We start from the raw sequence: 25,342 nt of genomic DNA on the forward strand, positions 1-25,342 counted from the left end.
CATATTAGCCTTTTATTATATAGGATCCATTAAAATTTACTTTAGTTACTGTTGTAAAGGAAGGAATTCAACCTATTTTTTCCAAGTTTGGTAAGTTGTGCCAACACCATTTATTGACAAGTTTATCCTTTCTGTAATTATTTAATGTGATCCTTTGACAGTCTTCTAATTGGTCTCTCACTCTTTCCTCAGATCCCAATATCACATTCTTTATTTTTCAGTTACTCTAACCTTTTTAAAGCAACAATATGATTATTTCATTGTTCTGCCTTAATTGCTTTCTAACACTTCTAAGATATAGACCAAATTCTTCACACACCCTATTTGATTCTACTTTGATCAGACCCTTGCAGGTCTTTTATTTATTCCAAATTGATCTGTTTCTTCATGTTTCAGAATATTTCCCATGGCCTTTCCCCTGGATAGATCACTCTTCCTCTCCTTCTTCACTTATTTAACTTCTTATAGTTTGCATAGCCCTTTGTGTTTTTGTTTTTTTTTCAAATAAGTTACTACTTTTAAGTTAGTCCCCAATAAGTTCTGGGACTTTAATTCATTTGCTAGACAACTCGTTTATAAAAGAGATACAGTGGAGCCTTGACTTATGAATTTAATTCGTTCTGAGACCGAGCTCATTAAGGAGCTCGTTAACTCAAATTACTCTGTCAACTCAAAGCAAAAAATCGGCCTTGAGACAGCTGGTATTTCAAAAAACTCGTTAGTCGGGACACTCGTAAGTCAAGGCCCCACTGTACTGTGATAATTGAATGTAATATAATAAATTATCTATTCTAAATATTATAAAGTGGTGCCTTTAGAAAACCCCCCAAATTTTATATAATTATTTAAGCATTTGCATTACTTGAAGTTATTATCATCTAATTATACAATTAGTTATTTAATGCCTAGCTTCATAACTAGACTACAAACTACAGAAAGATAGGGTGTTTGTTTTATTCTAGAATGTGGCACAATGCAAGTATCTAGAAGGCCTTCTTGGTAGTTGCTCAGTGAATACATGTTAAATTAATAAACTATTGTATGACTTTTCAAAGGATTTTTGTGATGGGTAGTGAAGATTTCTCTTTAATATCAGAATTTAAAACCCAGTAACAACTCTTCTTTCAATACCTCTGGTGCATTCTTTTATAATTATTTTTATTTGTTTTTTAGGTAACACAAAGTCAATGAATAAAGAAAATTATTCTGAAGTGTCTCAATTTGTGTTCCTGGGACTTTCTACCTACAAACCAGTGCAGCATTTCCTCCTGGCCTTCTCTACAGTGTTTTATGTAACAATTGTTCTAGGAAACCTCCTTGTTGTGCTTACAGTGACCTTCGACTGTCATTTACATTCCCCCATGTACTTCTTCTTAGCCAACCTCTCATTGATTGATTTCTGTCTTTCAACTTTAGCAGTTCCTAAGATGATATCTGATCTATACTCTGGGCACAAAACCATAACCTTCCAGGGATGTGTCATCCAGATGTTTGTCCTTCACACCCTGGGGGGATCTGAGATGGTGCTGCTCATTGCCATGGCCTTTGATAGATATGTGGCCATATGTAAGCCCCTCCACTACCTGACTGTCATGAGCCCACAAATGTGCATTTTGTTTGTTTCTGGTGCTTGGGTTATAGGCCTCATTCACTCAGGGGTCCAGATAGCTTTTGTTGTTCATTTGCCTTTCTGTGGTCCTAATGAGATAGATAGCTTTTACTGTGACCTTCCTTGGTTTATCAAACTTGCTTGCACAGACACCTATAGAATGGAATCCATCGTTACTGCCAACACTGGGTTTATTTCCTTGGCCACCTTATTCTTGTTGATTATCTCCTATATCTTCATCCTGGCCACTGTATGGAAACACTCTTTAGGCGGTTTGTCTAAGGCCCTTTCTACTCTCTCAGCTCATATCACTGTGGTGGTTTTGTTCTTTGGACCATGCATCTTTGTTTACATATGGCCATTGCCCACAGTGGCAGTGAATAAGTTTCTTCCTGTTTTGGACTTTCTGATTACACCCATTCTGAATCCTATTATCTACACATTGAGGAACAAGGATATGAAGATGGCAATGAGGAGACTAATTAGTCAACTCCTGAGTTTGAGGAAGATCTAAATAACTCATACGCCATAAATTACTTTGTAAATTTTCAAGCAACTTCAAGTAATACAAATGCTTAAATAACTATAAAATTTGGGGCTATTTTTTTCCAAAGGCACCACTCTGTAATATTTACAATAGATAATTTATGATGCGGTTACATTCAATTATCACAACATCTGTTTTTTAAACAACTTGTTTGGCAACTGATTTAAAGTCCCAGAAAATGTTTATGGGAAGTTAATGAAAAAACATAGATTAAAGACTTAGAATCTGCTGAAAGTATGACCTCAGACATCAGCCTTCCTGGATTCAAGTGAATTCACTTAGAGCTAATATACTCAAACTTTTGAGGAAACTATGAAATGTGCAACTTTCCTCTGAATCAAACCCAGGATATGAATAATCAAATTTATATATTTTTCTGAAACATAAAAAATGTGTGAGAGGTTTTAAGAAAGGACCAAGTGATATTTTACAACTGAAAAGGAAACATATGAAATTATGAATATAAGTAAGCTCAAAAAACAGACTGGACACAGCAGAAGAAAGGACAAGTAGATTCAGACAAGTCAATAGGTACTATCTAAACTGATGTACAGAAATTAGGAAAATTTAAAAATCAGAACAGATAAATATAGGGTGTCTGCAAAAAAGGTATACATACACTTTGAATAATTAGAAAGGCAGTATTTATTAAAATAATTTCTTTTTCTCAAAATTGAGCTGTCAGCTGTTAAAGTGTGCATAAATTTTTGGGGACACCGTGTGTGTGTGTGTGTGTGTGTGTATACACACACACATATACATATATATATGCAGAAATAGTGATTGCTTTATTTAAGGGTCTATGCCTCAGACTCTATCTAAGTTAGCAGGACCATGTTATCTCTAAAAGGCAATATGAAATTTGAAATACATCTGGCTCCGTGAATTTCCAATGAGGGGGTATAAACATGCATATCTTTTTGAGGCAAGGTGTAGGAAGAATTCTTAAAAGTTTTGTCATATGTAGTAATGAACAATTCACAAATATTGTACATAATGTAGTTGCTTATTATGTACAGGCCACCTGAACACTACAATGACTTAAACAAATAGATTATTGTAACTTTTATAACACTTTCCCCCTGATTTTATTGGTATAGATATTAACTCCTTTCATCCATTTATAAATAGAAAGAGAAGTAGCAAACTACTTAAAGGTTGTTAGTATACCCATCATTCCATTTAATGTATATCTTCCACAGACAATTACATAGTTTTCACAAATTACTAAAACATGAAGTTGAGGGAACAGCATTCTCTCCAGATTATAGTTATAATTCAATTTTATCTGAATGTGATGTAAAATGAATAATGATTACCTTTATACCATCTTTTCAGATAGATAGGTAGTTAGAATGTTAACTAATTGAGAAACAAATTTATCCATTAAAGAATAAAGATAGCAATATTCAATGCATTGACATATTGACAAAAATTTAGAGAAGATCTATGTGAAATTCCTTGCTCAAGAAAATGCTTAGCATAGTAAAGAATTTCAAGATATGTGGTGGGTGTTGAAGTAGCAACACCAACAGTAATAAGTAACATTAACATTGTTATTAACTTCAATTTATCCTTGAGCACAACCAAAATCACATTTTTAAAGACTATCCAAATTTCCCAAATCATTTTGCATTCAATGATCAATAAATGATTGTGGACTATAAGAGAATTGATGTAAAACTTACATCTGGACATACATCTGATTTTCATGTATGAATTGGGGAATGTTTCCCAGTCCCACATAACAAGACAAGAGTGACTAATTTAGGGAGCTTACAGTGGACATTCTGATAATGTAAGACCCTGAAATATCACAGAAATCCACATGCTAGCATCGTAGTCTCTGGATGGCATTTCTAATCTCTTTGTTTCTTAGAGTGTAAATAGCTGGATTTAGGAGAGGTGTAATGACCGCATAAAATACAGCAAGAAACTTGTCCACCCAGGTGATGCTGAGTGGCCACAGATAGATGAAGATGCAAGGCCCAAAGAACAGCACCACCACTGTGATATGGGCAGTACAGGTGGAGAGTGCCTTGGATGCTCCATCCTTAGAGTGAAGGCAGACAGTAAACAGAATATAAGAGTAAGATATCAGCAACTGTATGAAGCAGATGGTTGCCAGTACCCCACTGTCAGCATTTATCAACATTCCTAGAACATAGGTATCCATGCAGGCTAGCTTTATTACCAATGGAATATCACAAAAAAAGCTATCCAATTCCCTGGGTCCACAGAAGGGGAGCTTTATAATCATAGCTAGTTGGCTTATTGAATGCACAAAGCCAACGATCCATGACGTCATCACTAACAGAATGCACATGCGTCTGTTCATGATGCTGGAGTAATGAAGTGGCTTACAGATGGCCACATAACGGTCGTAGGCCATTGACACAAGCAGCACCATCTCACCCCCTCCAAAGAAATGTCCAAAGAAAATCTGACACATGCAGCCTCCAAAGGAGATGGTCTTGTTTTCCTTGAGAAAGTCTGTGACCATTTTAGGGGTGGTGACTGAGGAAAGGCAGAAATCAATGAATGAAAGATTGGCTAACAGGAAGTACATAGGGGAGTGCAGATGACGGTCAGTGATAATTAGGAGCACGATGAAGATGTTGCCTAAAATGGTGATCAAATAAAATGAAGCAAATATCACTAGGAGGAAGGCCTGGAGCTCCCATGCGTTACATAGCCCAAGGAAAATAAACTCTGACACCACAGACTGGTTAACTTCTTCCATTTAGTCCAGTTTGTTTTAAATTCATCTGAAGAAAAAACATGAAATTCAACTTTTGAGTAAACAGTATGTGAATCAGGAGAAGAGGATCTTTTATACATTATTAACAGGAAGTTATACTGATATAATCACTTTGCGCCTTATCTTATATACTTCAACATTCACACATTCTATGACCTAGCCATTTCATTCCATTTAAATACCCAAGATAAACTCTTGCTTATGTATATAAGGAGAAATTTATAATAATACCCGTAGGCTGGACAATGCAATATTATTGTGACAAATAAAATACAGCTATATATACTGATATAGTTATATCTTAGTAAGATATAATAATAAAGGGGGGGAAATCCAAAGCAGATCCATTCAGCAACATTTTAATAAGGTAAAAAGCAATAGAAAAATAACTATACTTTGCAGGAATTGTATAAATGATAAAACTATGTACAAAAAGAGAAGATGCTAAAATGTAAGTAACCTCAAGTGTGGGAAAGCTGAGGGTGAGCATGAGGATGAACACATCGCAGTTGTATGTTATTATCAATTGTTTAGCTCTTGTATTAGGTCATGTTTTCATAGGTATAATTTTTTTAGTAAATAGACAAATACAAAATGGGCATGGAAAAATGGTGAGAATATGTTTTGAATCAAGGATTATAATCAATTCAATACTGTGGACCTGAGATAAAATAACTTTTTAATAAAATGATATTTTGTGTAGCAGATATATGCTAGAAAAATAGTTTTTATATGTAAATTTGAAAAATTGAAATAATATTTAGCACATGACTAAAAGTTAATGATTTTTTATTAATGCTTAAATACACAAATCAATCAGTTAAAAAAAGAGATATTAATACTAGTCTTGCCAAAGAGACGAAACTTTTTCACAGAGTTAACTAAGTAGAGGAGCAGATAAATCAAGGAGAAGGTGAAAGAATGAATGTTCTAGGCACAAAGAAAGGATAAATCATGAGCATCTGGAATAAATATTCTCTGTTCATAAAACTCAAAGCTTTTGTAACCTGCAAGAAATTACTCAAAGCCTGAAGTATACCTCCGCCACAGTTGAGTCCTGAAGTTGAGTCTTGAATATCAAACTCTAAAATATGTTTGAAAGCTTATTTTGCTAGAGAATAATAAGGACTACAGAATACAGAATCTGGTGTTAAGTTTTTCATTTGAAACAAGATAGCTTCTGAGAAACTAAAATCTGGAATTCTCGGCAATGTCTAAAATGATCCAAAAGCTGTGATGAACACTGGGAGAGAGACTGCGTCACGGTGCTTGAGAGAAAGATTATTTTTGTGTTACACATGAGAGGGTCCTTGGGTCCTGAGGATCTGGCTGTAATTTTAGAGTTAGGTAAATTCTTCCATTCCCAACATGTCCATAGGAAGCTACTTTCATTCAGTATCATATGCTTTATCATGATTTTTGAAATACATGTTCTCCCAAACAATCTTTGGCAGAGTAAATTACATACACAAATTAATTAGAATTCTTATCACAAGTTAGAGAAAGTTTAAGTTTGTCTCTAAAAGCGTAATTTTTGCTATTTAAATTACTTTAAAAAAATCTAAAATTCCTATTAAGCTGGAAAGTAGATTTATATATGTCTCTTTTAAACTTTTTCCCTCTCTCCTCCCAATTTTTCTTCTCCTCTTTCCTTCTCCTCCTCCTCCTCCTTCTTTTACAAATATTTGGATCTCAGTCTTTGCCATATAGATCAATTATCTCTAACAACCATTACTAAGTTCTTGATGACTGGTGTTCCTAGCCCTCTATCAAAGTTGGGAACAGCTATATAGTTTTAAATTTTTTTCTGTATAACTCAGAGCTATACAAAACATTTTTAATCACTCACAATAGCAATCATACTCATTTTGTCAACAAAAGGTAAATGGCCAAACACAGTTAACAGAGAACCTATTAGAATTAGGAAAGAGTGTTGGTTTAGAGAAGAGTTTAGTTTGTTAAGAAGAAATATGATTTCTATGAGTCAACAAAAAAGATGCTCCTTAAGAATTAATGTTCTATGAAAAAGCATTGACATAAGAAGAAATATAAATAACCAATAGTTGTATGAAATATATTCTCTGTATCTATAATAATTCTGTTATTTTTCTTGGCACTAATTGCTTCAGGGTTTCCTCTAATTTAGTCTGGACTTACCCTCACTGTTGTCTATAATTGAAATTTTTATTGATTTTTTTAAATTTAGCACATGATTATCAGATATCAAGGATGAAATAAAAACAAAATTAGAAAGTGCTAAGTGTACAAGAGGCTTTTAATTTGTTCTAATATGGCCAACAAGAATTTATAGAATATTTTCTTACTGCACACTCATCCCTTCTGGGCTCTTTAGATGAAAAAAAAAAAAGAAAAAAAAAAGAAAAAAAAAGAAAAGACCCAAGGTGCTATAGATTATATCAAAGAAGTAAAAGTCTATTTCTTCTTTTTTATCTAATACTGGCTTTAAAAATTGTTAATATTGTTTTAGTTGAGTTACTAAAGTAAAATATTATTGCTAAAATAATTATGTTAATATCCATATTAATAATACTGTTATAATAAATTTTCAAGCATGTTCTATGTGGGAGAGATAAATCTTCAGTTTCCAAGAGTATGTGTAGAATCAAAAGACTTGAAAGCAGAACTCACCAAAGAGAATCAAAACTTAAGAGAAGAAAAAAAGAAAAAAAATGTGAAAAACTTTTCAGTTTTCCTTTTGGAGCTACTAATTTCAGGATCATGTCAAAACTGTCTCTGTCTCTCTGTCTCTCTGTGTGTTTCTCTGTCTCTCTCTGAATGCATCCTATGTGCTAGAAACTTTCACTTATATTGTCTAAATTAATCTTCACAATAACCCCATGAAATATGTCTTACTATTCTGAGGTTGATTCTCAGTGCAACCTGTTAGAAGTCTCAGGGCTGATAGCATGACAGGGATGCACACCCAGTGTTCTCTGACTTTAGTCCTTCTCCTTCTGTGATAGCATTCTATATCTCCTGCTGTTCCAAGAGCATTCATTCCATTTCCATGGTAACTATTGACTGTTAATAGCTTTTGAGATATTTTCCTCCATGTTTTCTACTAGGCTTCTTTCTGAGCTAAATCATTAATAATCAGTTTTCTCCATGTTGGAACTTTCTATTAATTATAGTACATATCTGTGCCTGGAAGAGTTACTTAACCCATGAAAATTGTGAAACCTGATGATTGTGGTGCTGTGAGAATATGAAAACTTCCTCAACCAGGGCATTGAAGGCACTATGTGACTGTATAGAAGACATATCTTTTGATGCTATAGGAAGTCCAGAAGTACCAGGATGTAGCTGAGAGAAACAAAAAACCTTTGATATTTCTGGTATCTATGAAGCAATGTATGCACAACTTCCATCCCAATTAATATGTATGGATATATGGCATTAAAACATTTTGAAGTTGTTTTCAGTGTGACAGGGGAAGGTAATTAAGGGAGAAATTAAGAAATTTACAGAGTATAAATTATATTTTCTTACCCGAGACACCATAATTCACCACATTTTTTCCCATGGATAAAGCATTGTTCATATTCTAACTAGAATCTGAAACAAAGTCATATTTCAGCAAAACAATCCATTTTCTGTTGTGACCAGTGATCGTGGGAGTGTGAGGCATATATTCACTATAGAGAGTAGCCTCTGGGATAGGAAAAGTTCAAGCTAGTCATGCTATGCTCTTTTGGGACCTTTTAATTTCTGAGTTTCTCTGAAATAATAGTATTACCTGAAAGTGTGCCCATGGTCAAAGACAGACTTGGTGAGTACAATTATATAAGTTCTAATGATGAAATTTAAACACAGTTTTAAAATATTTCTTCAGTTACTTTTTTTCAAGAAGAACATTATTTCAAAACTCAGTTGTTATTTCTAGTCCCAACAGAATTCAGCTGACTTGGATGAGTAGGCAGGAGATGACTAGCAGAGAGAAATGAGCCAGTCACTGATATACTCCAATGGTGCCTTGAATTGCTGGTTTTGTAGGGTTTTCATGAAGAGTAGAAAATATTTTGTACTTTCAAAGATTTCTGTGTTTACTTGAGCAATGTTCTGGGTTTAACATTGAGCAAAAAGAAGCACTATTAATATTCTTCTAAATAACAAAACAATGATAGAAACCTAGCTATTATTTGTAATACTTGTACAAAGTATTATGTAAATTCAGTGTTATTAAGATTCCAACACCTTATAGGTTTGAGAAGGAAATATTATGGTCTGACTCTATTTTCCCTTTTTTACTACTTCCTTTTCACTGAAAAAAATAATTTGCCCGCATTTTGGTGGCTATTGTTTCCATTTCCTTTCAATGAATTTACATAATCTACATGCATTTACTTCTCCAGAAAGCATGTATCCACATATATAGTTGGAGGAGTCTTGTTTGCTATTGAGTATATAGCATATAGAAGGTTAATTTAACTTGCAGATTATTTAAAATAAATGTATTCTTAAATACATTCATTTAACAATAATGGCTGTCTTTAGAGAAAAAAATTAAGATAAAATATATTTAAAACACACCTTATTTTTTGTTGAAAAGTAAAGACACCTTTTAAAAGTGCTCTCCACAAGAACAGGCATATAGATCAATGGAACAGAACAGAGACCCCAGAAATTGACCCAAGCCATGATGCTCAATTAATATTTGACAAAGGAAGCAAGAACATATAATAGAGTCAAGACAGTCTCTTCAATAAATAGTGTTGGGAAAATTGGATTCATACATGCAAAAAAATGAAACTAGACTACCAACTGACATCATACACAAGGACAAATTCAAAATGGATAAAAGACTTAAATATAACTTAAATGTAAGTCATGAAACCATAAAAATCTTAGAAGAAGCCATAGGCAGTAAAATCTGAGACATATTTCATAGCACTATGTTTATAGATACATCTCCTAGGGCAAAGGAAACTAAAAAGAAAATAAACAAATGGGACTACATCAAAGTAAAATGCTTCTGCACAGCAAGAAAAGCCATCAACAAAGTGAAAAGTGAACCCACTGCCTGGGAGAACATAATTGTCAATGATACATCTGATAAGGGGTTAACTTCCAAAATATATAAGGAATTCATACAACTTAACAAAAGGAAGACAAATAATCCAATTAAAAAATGGACAAAGGATCTAAATAGACCCTTCTCCAAAGTGGACATACAAAAGGCCAAGAGACATATGAAAAAATGTTCAAAGTCACTAATCATTTGAGATATGCAAATTAAAATGAGTTACCATCTTAAAAAGACTTACATATGTATATGTCAGAGGGATTGTTAGTAATTGGCTGAAAAAGATAGTTAAACATCCATGTCTCAAACCAGGATGCTGAATTATAGTAGAAAGGGCTACTCTAAGACCACCAACTAAATAAGAATTATAATTTAGAGTTAAGTAATCATTGGGGGAAAATAAACTTTTAAATAAGGTAATAGATAAACTTTTTGAATGTTGGTGTGGTTCCTCTCCCAGACTGGTGGTGTAAAAAGTAGTAGGCTAGTGGCATGAATATAATTTTAAATAAGGTCAAGACATCTATGAGCTAAAAATTATTTTGCAAGGGAATGAGGAGAAAAGAATTGAGTGATGGAGTTTTGAATTTACTTCTCTTCCCACATTTTCAACAGCAGTATTTTGATGATCTCTTCTTAGACTTAAGAAATGGTACTTTCTGTTTTATCCCTACCTTCAACTTCTTCCCAGGCAGTTATGGAACCTAGAGATCTATAAAGTTATGATTTCTTCAACCTGCTGTTTTCAAAGGAAAATGATTTTTAAAAAATGGGATATCACTGCCTGGTGCTCTGCATCTTTCTTCTGGCAGTCTGCTCAGGGGAGAAGCTGACACAGGACTCTGTTTTTAGAAGAACTGCTAGATAGAAACACATACAACACGTATTCCTTCCCTTAAAGAATGTACTATTAGGTTGGTAAATTAAGATTAAGAAATAAAACATTGAGCAGCAAAAGTTAGTATACAATTGAGAGCTATAATATACAGAGGATTAAAGGATCAACAAGGACAGGACTAATTTGATTGAATAATAGGTAGACTCTACAGAGATGTAGGGGTAAAGGAATGTAATTTCTAATAGTGGGAACCCTTTCAGCATAGTGCATGAAAGAGGATAGTGAGTGATGTGAAACAAAAAGCCCAGGCTTTGAAGCTAGGCAGCTACAGTCTGAGACTTGGGTCTATCACTGATGAACTATGGGAACTCAATCAAGTTATAAATTCTGAGCCTCATGTATTTTAGTATGTAAAACGATGGCCGCAAGCTACACGGGCAAATGCAGGGAATTGTGCCCCCTGCAACAGGAGTCCCAAGGGAGCTAGCAGGCCAAGAGTCAAGAGAGTGCACTTCTCTGTCCAGCAGTTTAAATATTCAGGTTTCATGCCCTTGCAGTGTCCACGCATATTCTGGCCACTGACTCACTCCCAGGTGTGACTGATAGGTAAGCACCTTTCCACATCACCCAGACCTTACAGGGCATGTGTCTACTGTCCAGTCTCTTCCCCCAGGGATCTCCAGGGAAAAGACTTGGAGAATATAACTGCAGTTTCCTGGCAAAGCTGTATAAATGGCATGCCTATATTATCTAGTCTCCCCTTTAGTCCTTTCCTGTTAAGTAATAACCATGTTATTTTAACAGTATCATTTAGAGAGCTTTTAGGTTAGTGAAGAGTCGCCTTACCAAAACTGAAACTTTCAAATAGTCTTCATGATCTCTCATTATTTATAGTCTAAATGTCCCCTTGCCATAGTTGCTTCTCCGTATGATCCTTATTAGTAAGCCCCCAACAGGGCTCCTCAGCAGCTGGTCTGCTGCCTGCTTATTATTGACAACAGATATAGAATGATGTCATTCTGACACAACTTCATTTTTATTTCAAAGCAACTTTTTTTTGGTCTATGTCATAAAGAAGCAGTTAAAAACAGTTTCATTGAAGTCATAAACAAGTGGATTTGAAATCGTATTAAACCAATGCACAACAAGAAAAAATTCTGTTAGGTCAGCTTAGCAAGAATCTTCCTACCCTTGACGTCTCTTCTTCATAATTTTCCATCCATTCATCCCTCCCCCTGCTCCTATAAATAAATCCCCACTGTCTTTTCTGTATTCAGAACCAAGTCCAATTTCATTCCCCTATTGTTATAGTCTTGAATAAAAAGTCTTGCTTACCATTAAAAATAAATAAATAAATAATAAAATTATTCTTTGTATTATTATTTAGTGTTGATTTCTTTCTTTCTTTCTTTTTTTTATCTCTCTGGACAGTATCTAAACAAAATAGCACAGACAAACAAAATAATGTGTAATCTGTTAAATGGTGATAATATTATACTAGATTTGGTTTATACATCACACCAGATACACACTTTTGCCTTCTTTCTAGGTGGAGTATCCAGAACAATGACGGCCTTTGACTCTGCTACATGGCCAAGGGCCCAATGTGGTTGCTTCTATAGGTCCCTCATGTTTCTCTCAGGCATGTTAAAACATTGTTTTGTCTCTCACCAGCACTTCACCTTGGACTCCCCACCTCTGGCTCCTGTCTTATTTAAGTTTCCTGTTCCAAAGAGGAGCGTGAGTTAAAGAATTACGTGTAGTCAGTTTATGTGAGAAGGGGATCTCTGGAAGTAGGAGAGAGAGAGAGAGCAAGGGAGATGAGTGAGGGAAGAAAGGAAAAACCAATATGAATGTACATTTTTAGGTCACTGAGTAGAGAAAATGTTTACGTGATTTGCCTACAATGTACACAACTGTGGTCTACTAATGGAATAGTAGTTTGACTAAACCAACTAGGTTGACCAGAACTTAAAATTTGACCCTATATCAAACAAATACTTATGTAAATAAATAAATAATTAAAAGCTATAAATAACTTTTGTGGAAGAAAATGTATATAATGTGTGAGAGATTTATAGAGGGAATAGTTTGGATTTGCAATTCAGAGAAGCCTCTTAACAGTTGAGACCTAGATCTTCAAGTACAAACAGATGTAAAACAAGTGGAACTTCAGAATAAATCACAGTTCCAGAAAGCTCTAAGGATAACAAAAATCTACACCAGAACATATTATATTCAAGATCAAACTAAAGAAAAGAGACAATAAGTCTTGATAGACTCTAGAGAGAAATAAACCATATTACTTATAGAGGAACAAGGATAAAAATTACATCAGATTTCTTGTCATAAACCATGTACTAGAAAGAAAGTAGAGTAAAATATTTAGTGTTAAAAAAATCCACCTAGATTTTTATGTTGTGTAAAATTATCCCTCAAAAGTTAAGGATAGAGAAAAACTGAGAGAAGATATTCATTCTCCAAGAAGACAACATTCCTTAATGTATATGCACCTAACAATAGAGCCTGAAAATATATGAGTCAAAACTGATATAACTCCAAAGAGAAATAGACCAAGTCATTAGTATAGCTGGAGACTTCAACACTCTGTTTTCAGCAGGCAGAAAATTTGTAAGGACATCATTGAACTCAACAAAAGCATCAGTCAATTTGATCTGATTAACATTTATAAACCACTTCATCTAACAACAGTAGAATATACATTCTTCTCCAGTACACATGAAACATTTGCTAAGCTAGACCACTTCTGGGCCATAAACTACAACTTCAATGTAAAAGGGTCCACTCAGAGGGCACACCCACACCCATACTCACTTATAAGGATGTGCGAGGAAACTGGAGTACCCAGAGAAAACCCATGTGGATGTGAGGAGAATAGAATGTGCAAGCTCCACACAGACAGTGGATAGGGCCCAGAACCTATTTTTTACTCACAATCTATACTAATAAAAGGGCAATATTCTAATTAGACCAGACATCTTCTGACATCCTTCCAGACGTCTTCCGGACAAAGTCATGGTGGCGGGGGCCGAGGCAGAGGTGGTTAGGGGCGATCAGGCTGGCAGGAAAGAATAGTTTGGGGCTGTGGAGAGCAGCTACAGTGTTTGGGCAGGTTATGGTCTGAACCTGTGGTCCCATGTGGCTAAGAGATATAAGCTGCTGGAGGTGCACCAAGTAAAAAAAGCTTGATCAGGTGCATGTAATTGAGTAGATTTGAAACCCACAAGAATGTTGTAACCATGACCTTACTTTGCCTCATGGAATCTGGCTATAAAATAAAGACTAGGCTTGCAGGCTGTGGCACTGCATCTCCATCAGAGAGAGCAGCATCCCACCCAGCCCCAGCTTTCTTCTCTTCTCTGTCTTTTCTTAATCCTTCACTGCCTCCTCTCAAGCTCACTGAACCTGGCTGTGCTGACGCAGCACAAGGAGCAATCAGGCCGGCAGGGGAGAGCAGTTAGGATCAATCAGGCCAGCAGGCAGAGAGTTTAGGAGCAATCAGGCAGGCAGGAAGAGTGGTTAAGGGTGATCAAGCAGGCAGGCAGGTGAGAGGCTAGGAGCCAGCAGTCCTGGATTGCGAGAGGAATGTCCAACTGTCAGTTTAGGCCCAATCCCCGCAGTCAGACATCCCCTGAGGGGTCCTGGATTGGAGAGGGTGCAGGCCAGGCTGAGCCCCCCCCCCCTCGCCCCGTGCATGAATTTCATGCACCAAGCCTCTATTAATATACAGATTAATAGAGGCGTAACGACCAGAATGACTGGTTGACCAGTTGCTATGAGGTGCATTGACCACCTCTCGGTCCCTCTGCCCTCCCGCCCCCCCCAGCCCGCAGACTCTGATCAGGCAAATGGGGAACCATGGGGAACTGGGGTGGGTGGTGGCAGGGCAGGACTGGGGACTGGGGAGTGGGCGGAAGATGGCCCTGATTGCAGGCTAGGCCTAGGGACCCTACCCATGCACGATTTCATGCACTGGGCCTCTAGTGTTATAATAAAATGACCTTGAATAAATTATGTTATTCAAGGAGCCAGAGGTGGGAAGTCTGCTGTATATAAAATGAAGTATAAAGAGAATTTAAAACAATCTAATAAAAGGGCAATATGCTAATTAGAGCAGAGATTTTCCTCTATCTTTCTTACATTGATGTGTTTGTGTCTTTTATTGTTCTTTATTCTGCTTGTGGCACACAGAGTGTTTGTATATGTGGATTTATGTCTTTTTAAAAATAAATCTTTATTGTTGAAAGTATTTATCACATATATTCCTTTTCCCCCCATTCCCCTCTCCCACCCTCCTCTCACCTGAAGCCTTCACCACACACTATCTATGTCCTTGGGTTATGCATTTAAGCTAGTCAGAAAAGATAAATATCACATGATCTCACTCATATGTGGAATCTAACGATCAACATAAACTGATGAACAAAAATAGACCCAGAGACACAGATACATAGAACAGACTGTCAAACCTCAGAGGGAAGGCAGGGAAGGTTGGAGCGGGGAAGGGATCAACTAATGGATTTATGTCTTTTATCAATTTGTAAGTGTTTTTTATGATTATCTTTTCAAATATTGCATTTCTCCCATTCCCTCTTTTCCCTAGACTACTTGGACTTCAATTGTATATCTATAAGACATTTTCATTCTATCTCACATATCTCTAATGTCCTTTTCTGTATTTTCCATTTTTACATTTCAATTTTATCATTTTCTATTGACTTAAGTTCCAGTTCATTCTTTAGTCATCTCCTGTGTTTAATCTAATTTTAAACTCATCTAATGAATTTAGATTTTTTTTCTCCTCTAGAATTTTCATTGAATTCTTTCTATGGATTCCAACTCTCTGTTCAAATTCTTTTTTTTAACCTACCTACTACTTTTTTTCTTCTATTATTTGGAACATACTGACTATTGTAATTATAATGTTATTTTTATTTGCTTTCATAGTCAGGATAACGTGTGCTTATATTTTAGTTATCTCTCTCTTTTTCTCTTATTTTTTTTGATAACACATTTCTCTCTTTTGCTATTTCTAGTGATTTTCTATTAAATTATGGACATATCATTAACATTTTAAAGGTATATAGGCTTCCCCAAAAGATAGTTCGTTCCTCTCACTACTAGATCTATATAGCAGAGGTTCATTCTCTTAATCCAGTGTGTCTCAGCGGGGGCAAGTTTGCCCTCTAGAGGACTGCAAAATGTAGGGATACTTCTGGTGTTACAGCGGAGGAGATTGCTGCTAAGCATTCTATAGTGCACAGGAAAACCTCCCACAGCACAGAATTGTGTGGCCCAAAATGTCCATAATGCCAAGGTTGAGACACTCTGCTCAGTCCAGACAGACTTTGGATTTAAGCTGATTTGCAGCCTTCGTAAGACTCAGTCTATCTCTGGCTCATCCACAGGCCTCTCGGATTAAACTTGAACCCTGATGTATTCTCAGGAGTTCTGATTCACTTATGTGAGATTTAAATTTAGGAATAATGGACGTGGGCATCAAGATAACAGAATGCAAGGCTTCCATTTTTATGGGGATATCTAGTGGTACTAAAGCAGCTCTGGAGTATTTTCAGGTGCTGTGACCCTGGAACCAGCAGAAACAAAAAAAAGGACTTCTGTGTTTCTTAGCTCCAAAATTGCTATGTGAACAGTAACTCCCTATGTATACCAATTTGTTGGTAATGTCTTGAGGTTTGCTACTGGTTGCCACATCAAAGGCTAGTCTTTGATGATATTTTCATGATTTTGTAAATGCCTAATATTATTCCAATTTTAAAAATAACTAGAGTAATTTAGTTATCTGTAACCAAATAATGACTGTCACACCAAATCCTTATCATCATTGCATTCAGGGTGAAAAGATTTTTGAGTAAACTCAAATTCCTCTCTAATGTTTAAAAAGTAATTATTAGGAATAACCACAAAATTCTCCAAAACTTTAAAATAGAAAGTTAAATAGTTTAATAACAGTGTCCCATGGACTAATAACAGCCTGCTTTTGCTCTCTCCACTAAATTAGGAAAAAGTAACTAGACCTTTAAGTGTCCATAAAAAAGTACTTAATGGCATGATACTTTCTACTTAAAGATATTTTGCTACATATATCCCTTTATTCAGAATCTTCAGGTTGTTGCCTAAGTCAAATAGGAAACATTAGGTAGTGATTTTTGCTTAATGTCTTTTAATGGTTTCTCTTTAAAATTTGAATAAATTGAAATTCTTACCATCATCTAAAACACAAGATTTTGTCTATACCAACTACTCCAATTTCATTTCTTGCCACTTTCACATTCATTAACTGCATTACAGCTACTCTATATCTCTTTATGGTCTTCAAATGTACCACGCTCATAAGATATTTGTGTACTTGTACTGGTCATCATCTCTGCCCAGATATTTCTGTCTCCAGGTAATTGCATGAATGTTTCTTTCAAGTCTTCTGGATATCAGTTAAATACCACTCAAGACCTTGATTAACAACCAAAAGTAAAGTAACTATCATTTCGAGTCAAACTCTATCATAGCATTGCTTTTGATTTGTTTCAGAACACTATCTCATTTTAATATTATGGTGTTTTCTTTTTAAATTTAATAGTTTAATCTGTCTTTATGTACTTGAATGTAACCATAGGAGATTGCGAATCTTACCTGTCTTATTCATACAACTATAATAGTGCCTGAAAATTGGAAGTGCTTAATGAACACAATATTTGCTAAATGGTTGACTGATTCAGTGCATAATGAATACATTATTTAATGAATCAAACTGGACCTTTTTTCTTTTTTGCTTTTCTTATTCTTTTGTTCAATTCAGAAAACCATGTGCTGACTCAGTAACCTCCTCATGGAAGCTTTCACTTCCTGATTGCGTAGGGTATAAATCACAGGATTCATCAAAGGAAAGATCACTGTGTGAAAGAGGGAAACCACTTTGTCAGCTGGGAAAGCTCTGAAGGGGCGAGTGTAGATGAAGATGGCAGGTCCAAACATGAGAAACACAATGATAATGTGTGTGGTGCATGTGGAGAAAGCCTTGCTCTTCCCTTCAGTGGAGTGCCCCTTTACATGGCACAGGATGACTGCATAGGAGGCCAGAAGGCCCAGGAAGCACAGGAGGGTGAGCAGGCCACTGTTGGAGACCATCAGGAGCTCCACCACAAAGGTGTCTGTGCAGGCCAGCTTGATGACCTGCGGCACATCGCAGAAGAAGTTATCCAGCTGGTTTGGGCCACAGAAGGGCAAGTGGAGAATAAGGGCCACTTGTACGATGGAATGAGTAAAGCCTCCTAGCCACAGAGCCAACAGCAAGGCATAGCAGGCTCGGGGGTTCATGACAGTTGAATAGTGTAAAGGACGGCAGATGGCGATGTAGCGGTCAAAGGCCATCACAACAAGAAGAAACATCTCTCCCGCTCCAAGGAAGTGCAAGAAAAATAGTTGAGTGATGCAGCCCCTGTAGGAGATTACCTTCTTCTCAGAGAGGAAGTCCACCAGCATCCTGGGAGCCACAATGAAGGAGTAGGATGCATCCAGGAATGCCAAGTTGCCCAGGAAGAAGTAGAGGGGGGCTGTGAGGCCAGGGTCTGATCTGATGGTGAGAATGATGAGGAAATTTCCAGGGAGGATGATGAGGTAGAAAATTAAAACTAGCACAAAGACCAGGAGTTGAGCATCTTGAGATTGGGTCAGACCAAGGAGGATGAATTCTGTCACCACTGTGCTGTTTTTGCTCTCCATAGCTCCTCAATCTACAGAATAACAAAGCAAAAAATATTGTGATAACCTTCTTTTCATCTGTTCCAGAGCTCTTCTCCAAATAAAAACAATATTTACCACATCCATCATTCCCTAGCTGAAAACAACTTATGCCTCATAACTCTCATATGTTTTGAGTTAACCTTTCTACCCTTCATTTTCCAGATTCCCCTAGACACTGTTCTTATGACCACACTATTGTTCCCATTTAAGTGCATCTATATTACTCTGCTGCTTTAGGACTCTGGGCTACTATGCTTGAGGTATATTAAAAATTTCCTAATTAAAGCAAAACTTAACCATTATCAAAATGATCAGATTTTGTTGTTGTTACTGCTAGTGGTTATATTACTACCTGCAATGTTTAGTTTAGTTGCTGGATTTTGGTCCTCTGTCTTCATTCCAACGGAGCAAAGTGCTTTTGCAGGTGCTTCTTTCCGTCAGTTCCTGTTGAATGCCTAGTTCCCAGCTGGCAGCTATATGCTTTTCTTTTTCTTGATTTGTGCCTTAATAGTTCTTATTACATTGTGCTTCTTTGGTACTCTTATGCACCCTTAATCCAAGCTGGTCACCAGGATCTCAAGCAAGATATCTACATTTTACAAAACTTAAAGGTATCCTCCCATTACACCCCTGGTAGAGTCCCAATCCTGCATCTGCTTCACACTGTTCTTAAATCTTAACACTAATCCAGTCTCATTTGCTCCCTATATATCCATAGCCCACTTCTTCCTCAGATCTCATAATGATAGCCAAATGATCCTTCACAAACATATTTTTTATATAATATAAAATTATTACACTATGTAAAATATTTTTGCTATCACTAATAAAAATCAAAGTACACTAGAGCTGGAATTGGTCATATAGCACATATAGTCCAATATACTCACTCAGCAGATGAGAAAAATAAAGCAATTGCACTTAAGATTCTTCAATTTGCAATGAGTTTTCTTCTTAATTCTCATTAAAAAATTGTAGAAAAAATGGCATGTTTTCCTTAGTTTAAATTGATTTGGAAATTGTTAGTGTCCCATCAACTGGTATTGTTTTATTTAAGCACTTAAATAATTAACCATGATATTGCTTGTGTAAGTATATCCCATTTGGGGGGAATAATCTAGCTTAAATAAGAACTCTATTCATGTTGGAGACATTCAGATGTAAGGTTTAGTCTATGTAGTGGCCTCCAAAGGGGTTGATTGCGTTCACCCCAGGAGATTCACAAGATAATAAATGAAGGTGCATAAAAATAGTAGACTTTCTCTATGTATTATTATAAATTATGCATTTACAATGTTTTATATTTGTGATTGTCTTATACTTTTTATATTACTACAATTGTTGAAACATTTTACAAATAAACTGGAGGCCTGGTGCACAAAATTTGTGCACCCGGAGGTGGGGGAATCCCTCAGCCTGGCCTGCGCCCTCTCGCAGTCCGGGAGCCCTTAGTGCTGCCGCTCAGGAGGGAGAGGCTCCCGCCACCGCCACCGTGCTTGTCAGCCATGAGCCTGGCTTCTGGCTGAGTGGTGCTCTCCCTATTAGAGCACACTGACCACCAGGGGGCAGCTCCTGCATTGAGTGTATGCCCCCTCAACGCAGTGCACGTGATAGTGACCAATCGTTCCACCGTTCAGTCAATCTGCATATTAGCATTTTATTATATAGGATATGCATATGTTGTATTGTGATATCTGGGCATGTTTGACTGTAGGAATCATTTTAAAAGTGAAAAATTTCTAATTATAATAAAATAATATAATGTGACATGCAACATTTCCCTGATTTTTAATTACATGTAATACTTGTATTTCTAAAGTACAATGGATACAATGTATTACAATTTAGCAATAAAAAGGAGTGAAGTACTGATACATGCTACAACATGGATAAACCTCTAAATATTATGCTATATGAATGAAGTCAGTCACAAAGGACCACATATTGTATAATTCAATTCATGCTAAATGTTTGAACAAGGCAAATCTGTAGAGACAAAAAATAGAGGAGTGGCTGCCTAGGGCTAAAAGTAGGATGTGGGAGGGACTGCTAATGAGTATGAGGTTCCTTTTTAGGTGATGAAGATGTTCTAAAATCATGTCATGTTGATACTTACATAACTCTATGAAAACACTTAAAACCATTGAACTGTACTTTTTAAATGGTAGAATTTATGTTATATTGATCATATCTTAATAAATATTTTTTAAAAGTAGAATATAATAGAAGTAATCCTGTTATTTGCATATTTTTAATAGTTCCTAAAACTTTTGTGATATTATACTATGTTAGTACAGTTTTGGTAATATTATTATACTTAAAATCTTGTTTTCTTGAAATATTAATGTTTATTGCATGTAACATTATTATATTTAAAATAGTTTTTCTTGGGGAAAAAAAGAGAAAAAAAGTACTATTGAGTGTGTGTGTGTGAAGATCATAGAGGGAAAAATTCCCAATTGAAATTTGACTGAAATGATAGTTAGCATCCCTAGGAAGAAAATCTAGGAAGAGAGGGAAGAAAAGAATAAAGAAAAGTCAGGCTTAGAAAGTCAATGGAGAACTCATGGGAAATTTAAGCAATACACTGGTGTTCTAGGCACACCTGAACATCAGAACATTTGTCCTATGTGATTAGTAACCTTTGTAACTAGCAGCCAAATGTTATGGAACAGGAATTTATAACATATGGGCACATATTTGTGCATACATATACATATTCATACATGTAAGCACACACATAGTGAGTTGAAGCAAATTGGAATAGAAAAAAATAGCTTTGGAGTCCTTCACATTAGCTCAGGAGCTTCCTTCTGTCTTTTATCCAGTCCTAGACAATTATTGGCTTCCACATTCATTCCTCAATCTGCCTACAGAAACCTGCTCATAAGAAGATAAGTCAATAGTTCCCATTACCTTTTCTGAAGTTTGATGCATTCCGGGTTTTCAGTTATTTCGTGCTTCTTTGGGTTGACAATTCCAGACACAGGTGACACTCTGAGAGTTAGTCTCTTCCAATCCTCCTTTGTTTTTATTTTCTATCATCCATGTCTATATGCTGTCTATTATTAACAGGTGGAATTGCTTACCACAAACGTCTTTACTCCACTTTCCTCCTCCCATTCTCATTTATGTACATTCTGCTCTGGTGATTCTCAAATTGTGCTCATCACAGTGGTTGAGGACAGATATGCCTCAGGTGGACTTTACTCTGTACAAAAGGAATTCCTGGACGGCGGGAGGCAGGGGTGGGGAGGGTTGGCGGGGAGGGGACAAAAGCAACGGAGTTTATAGGAACAAGTTTTTTGTTCTAGTCAGATAAGGCAAAGACGTATTGTTAGTGTAGGCAAGATAGAAACTTGAACGTTTCATCTCTAACCTTCTTTGTTATTTCAACTGATACAAACACACATCTGACATCAAAGATGCACAGGTAGAAAGGGTGCTGATGTCAGAGTGCAGACACCCAGCATCTGCAGGCTGCACTGAGCTTGCCAGGATTCCAGCTGCTAGCAGACCAACTCCTGGAGCGGATGTTTGGAGACCTGATCACCAATGTAGCATCATCTCATCCTTTCATCTTTCCCCATTCATTTCCTTTTGTTTCTTTTTATTGTATTTTTCACCTTTTCCTATTATCTTCCTGATAATTTTACCTTCAGACACTCAGTTTTTTCTTTTTAATTAATTATTTTTTCTCTTTATTTTTGTCCATCACTATTTATCCCCCCTATACCCTCTTCCACCGCCACCCACCCCCTGCTCCCTGCAAGCATGACACTGCTGTCCATGTCTATGAGTTCTTTCTCTTTTTAATTTTTTTCCAATGCCTCCACCTCCCCAACAACACACTCAGTTTTTTTAATTATTCTTTTTACATGTGCTTTAGTTTCTTTTATTTTTTATTTTATTCTTTTATTTTTTTCTTGCAATTTCTCTCACTTATTTTATCCCTGGCTTTTCCTCCTTTATTGCTCTCTTCCTTATCTCTTCCTTCTTTCTCTCATTCACCTACATTCTTTCAGTCTTAAATCTTTTTCACTTTGTTCTCTACATGTATCCTACCTCATTATATTCAATGCCTGTCTTTCCATTAATTCTGAGACAATAGATTGTTTTTATCATTCCATGGTGGCCTGAGCGTTGTAGGTGCTTCCTAAGTGGTCCATCCCAATGGATTTTTCGGCAGATTGAAAAATTTTAACCTGCACGTCAGTGTTAAGCCTTTCCTCTTGAATATTAACACCCTTGAAATGTGCTCATTCTCAACCTCACGTTAGTTACTTTTAATTCTCTCACGTATAGTGTCTATTTCTAACTCATTCTGATAAAAACAAAGTGACTTATCTTTGTGCTTTAAAATTAATCTCCTTAATATCATTCCTGCCAACAGGGATACAGTTAATAAAAGTTTGAAAGTGATAATGTCTTTTCTGATAGTGTATTTATTTCTATATTTTAAGTTGTTAAAATATAGAAATAATATTTAATTGCACTATTATAAAAAATGAAAATGGCAATAACTTTGGAAGATTCACCATTTGTATTTAAATTGGGTATCACACACGTGACTGATTTTCCCCATGATAAATCAGAAATGAAATGGAGGAGGAAATCAGGATTCACAAGTCAGAAGGGGTAGGCTGAGTTAAGTTGTTAAAATATACTGTTACCCATTCCTACAAGTTTTTAAAAATGTGGATCAGGCTGAAGAACATAAAAAATATTTAATTGATACTAGAGTTGAAAATTATATAAAATTTCATTCAATTGCACAAATCTTCACCCAGACAATTACTTATCAAATAAATGGGATAGATAAATTAGATGATGGAAACCTCTATAGTTCTTTCATACTTAAAGGTTTTAGACAGTATCATGAATATTATAGGAAGAGCATTGGTTTGGGAATTATTCTACAATTTGGAAACTATAAACTTAAATGTCATTTAGTCCTTTGAAACCTGATTTTTAAGTCTATGCAGGAGAAATAATATATTCATTCTTTTTACTTCACAGCATTAATATAAAGATCAAATTAGGTGATTAGTAGTCAATTCACATCTACTTAAAATAGACTAAGAAAACATTCAGTGATTAAATAAATTCCAGAAAAAAAAAAAAAAGCTAAGTAGACACTATGTCACTAGATCTTTTGTCACTGCCCTGCAGTTAATCCCAGAGGAGATGGTGACTGCTTAAATGGGACATTTCAGGATAGGAACTTGTGGAGGTTCAAGGAAGGGTCCATGTAAAGTTTTCTTATCTAATTCAGCTAAGGTTTGTGAATTGTCTTGTTTTAAGATCCCTAACTCTGAGCCTTATATTGGTGTATAATAGAACCATATGCAAGAAACTTATGACAGTTGAGTATGGGGACCAACGGGTTTGCCAACTTATAAAGTTAGTGAGGTTTGTTTCTGGAACTCAGCCTACCCCTTCTGACTTGTGAATCCTGATTTCCTCCTCCACTTTATCTCTGATTTTTCATGGGAGGCGAGAGGGGGAAATCAGTCATTTGTGTGATACCCAAATTTAAATACAAATGGTGAATCTTCGAAAGTTATTGCCATTTTTTATAATAGTGAAATATTTTAGGCCCTTTAAAATAATACTAAGCATCAGGAAGACTTGACAGGTGGTGTATTTGATAAGCAGAAAAGAAAGTGCTCTATGTGTGAATTTGATCTTACCCTTTCTCTGTTTCTGCAGCATTATCCTATCCTCATGCATTTTAAAGCAGATGTCCCAGATAAATAGTATGAATTTTGTTCTATTTCTTCTTCTTCTCAGAAAAAAAAGAAATCCAAACAATGACCAAAAATTTCACCTTGCTCCTCTCAATCAAATAGCTAAGCTCTCCTTTCTTCTGATAAAAAGACTAACTGATTATTCCAGAATTCTTCTTTAAATATATATTCTCATGGTGAGTAATCATAAATTATGAAATTTACTAATTTATGATGCAATAGGGAATATGCCTTGGGGTTTTACAGCAACCTTAAGCCTGCAGAGTCTTTCCAATGGTAATTATTAGAATGTCAATTAAAGTTAGAAAATTTTAAGGATTAAATATTCAAAACATAGGTCAGCTAAGACCTTACTGGGTCATGTTAGAATCTTTATTTTGACATTTTATCAGTGACAGTGATCTTATTAAATAACTAGAGGCCCAGTGCACAGATTCATGCACCGGTGGGGTCCCTCGGCCTGGCCTGCAGGGATTGGGCCAAAACTAGCTCTCCAACATCCCCCAAGGGGTCCTGGATTGCTAGAGGGTGCAGGCCAGGCCAAAGGACCCCATTGGTGCACAAATCTGTGTACCACGCCTCTAGTCTCTCTATATAAAGGCCCAAGTGTGGGTCCCTCAGCCTGGCCTGTGGGGATCAGGCCAAAACCAGCTCTCCAACATCCCCTGAGGTATCCCAGATTGTGAGAGGGCACAGGCCAGGCTAAGGGACTTCACTGGTGCATGAATCCATGCACCGGGCCACTAGTATGCATATAAGATCTTTGGTTAATCTCTTCCCATCCTTCCCTCTCCCCCCTTCCCTTTGAGATTCATCAGTCTGTTCCATGTTTCCATGCCTGTGGTTTCCGCTCCTGCATTGAGCGTCTGCCCCCTGGTGGTCATTGCACATCATAACTACTGGATGGTAAGCTGGTCAAATGGTTGGCTGGTCGCTTAGGCTTTTATATGTATAGATTCATATAAGTGATGAGGAGTCATTGATGTTTAATAAGTTAAAGTAGTGAGATTA

At 36.2% G+C, this 25,342-nt stretch overlaps 3 protein-coding genes across 3 annotated transcripts; 1 reads left to right on the plus strand and 2 right to left on the minus strand.

The window, feature by feature from the left end:
* Positions 1 to 1,184: 1,184 nt before the first annotated feature.
* On the plus strand, positions 1,185 to 2,123 carry LOC132221279 (olfactory receptor 4F15-like). Its single transcript, XM_059675506.1, has one exon. It carries the CDS (start codon positions 1,188 to 1,190, stop codon positions 2,121 to 2,123), a length of 936 nt encoding a protein of 311 aa, XP_059531489.1. The 5' UTR covers positions 1,185 to 1,187.
* A 1,864-nt stretch (positions 2,124 to 3,987) lies between these two features.
* Positions 3,988 to 4,899, minus strand: LOC132221340 (olfactory receptor 4K3-like). Its single transcript, XM_059675627.1, has one exon. It carries the CDS (start codon positions 4,897 to 4,899, stop codon positions 3,988 to 3,990), a length of 912 nt encoding a protein of 303 aa, XP_059531610.1.
* A 12,734-nt stretch (positions 4,900 to 17,633) lies between these two features.
* On the minus strand, positions 17,634 to 18,560 carry LOC132221397 (olfactory receptor 4N5). Its single transcript, XM_059675754.1, has one exon. The coding sequence runs from the start codon at positions 18,558 to 18,560 to the stop codon at positions 17,634 to 17,636; it is 927 nt and encodes a 308-aa protein (XP_059531737.1).
* Between the last annotated feature and the right edge of the window lie 6,782 nt (positions 18,561 to 25,342).

This window comes from Myotis daubentonii, chromosome 1, assembly GCF_963259705.1.
Source record: "Myotis daubentonii chromosome 1, mMyoDau2.1, whole genome shotgun sequence".
Lineage (NCBI taxonomy): Eukaryota > Metazoa > Chordata > Mammalia > Chiroptera > Vespertilionidae > Myotis > Myotis daubentonii.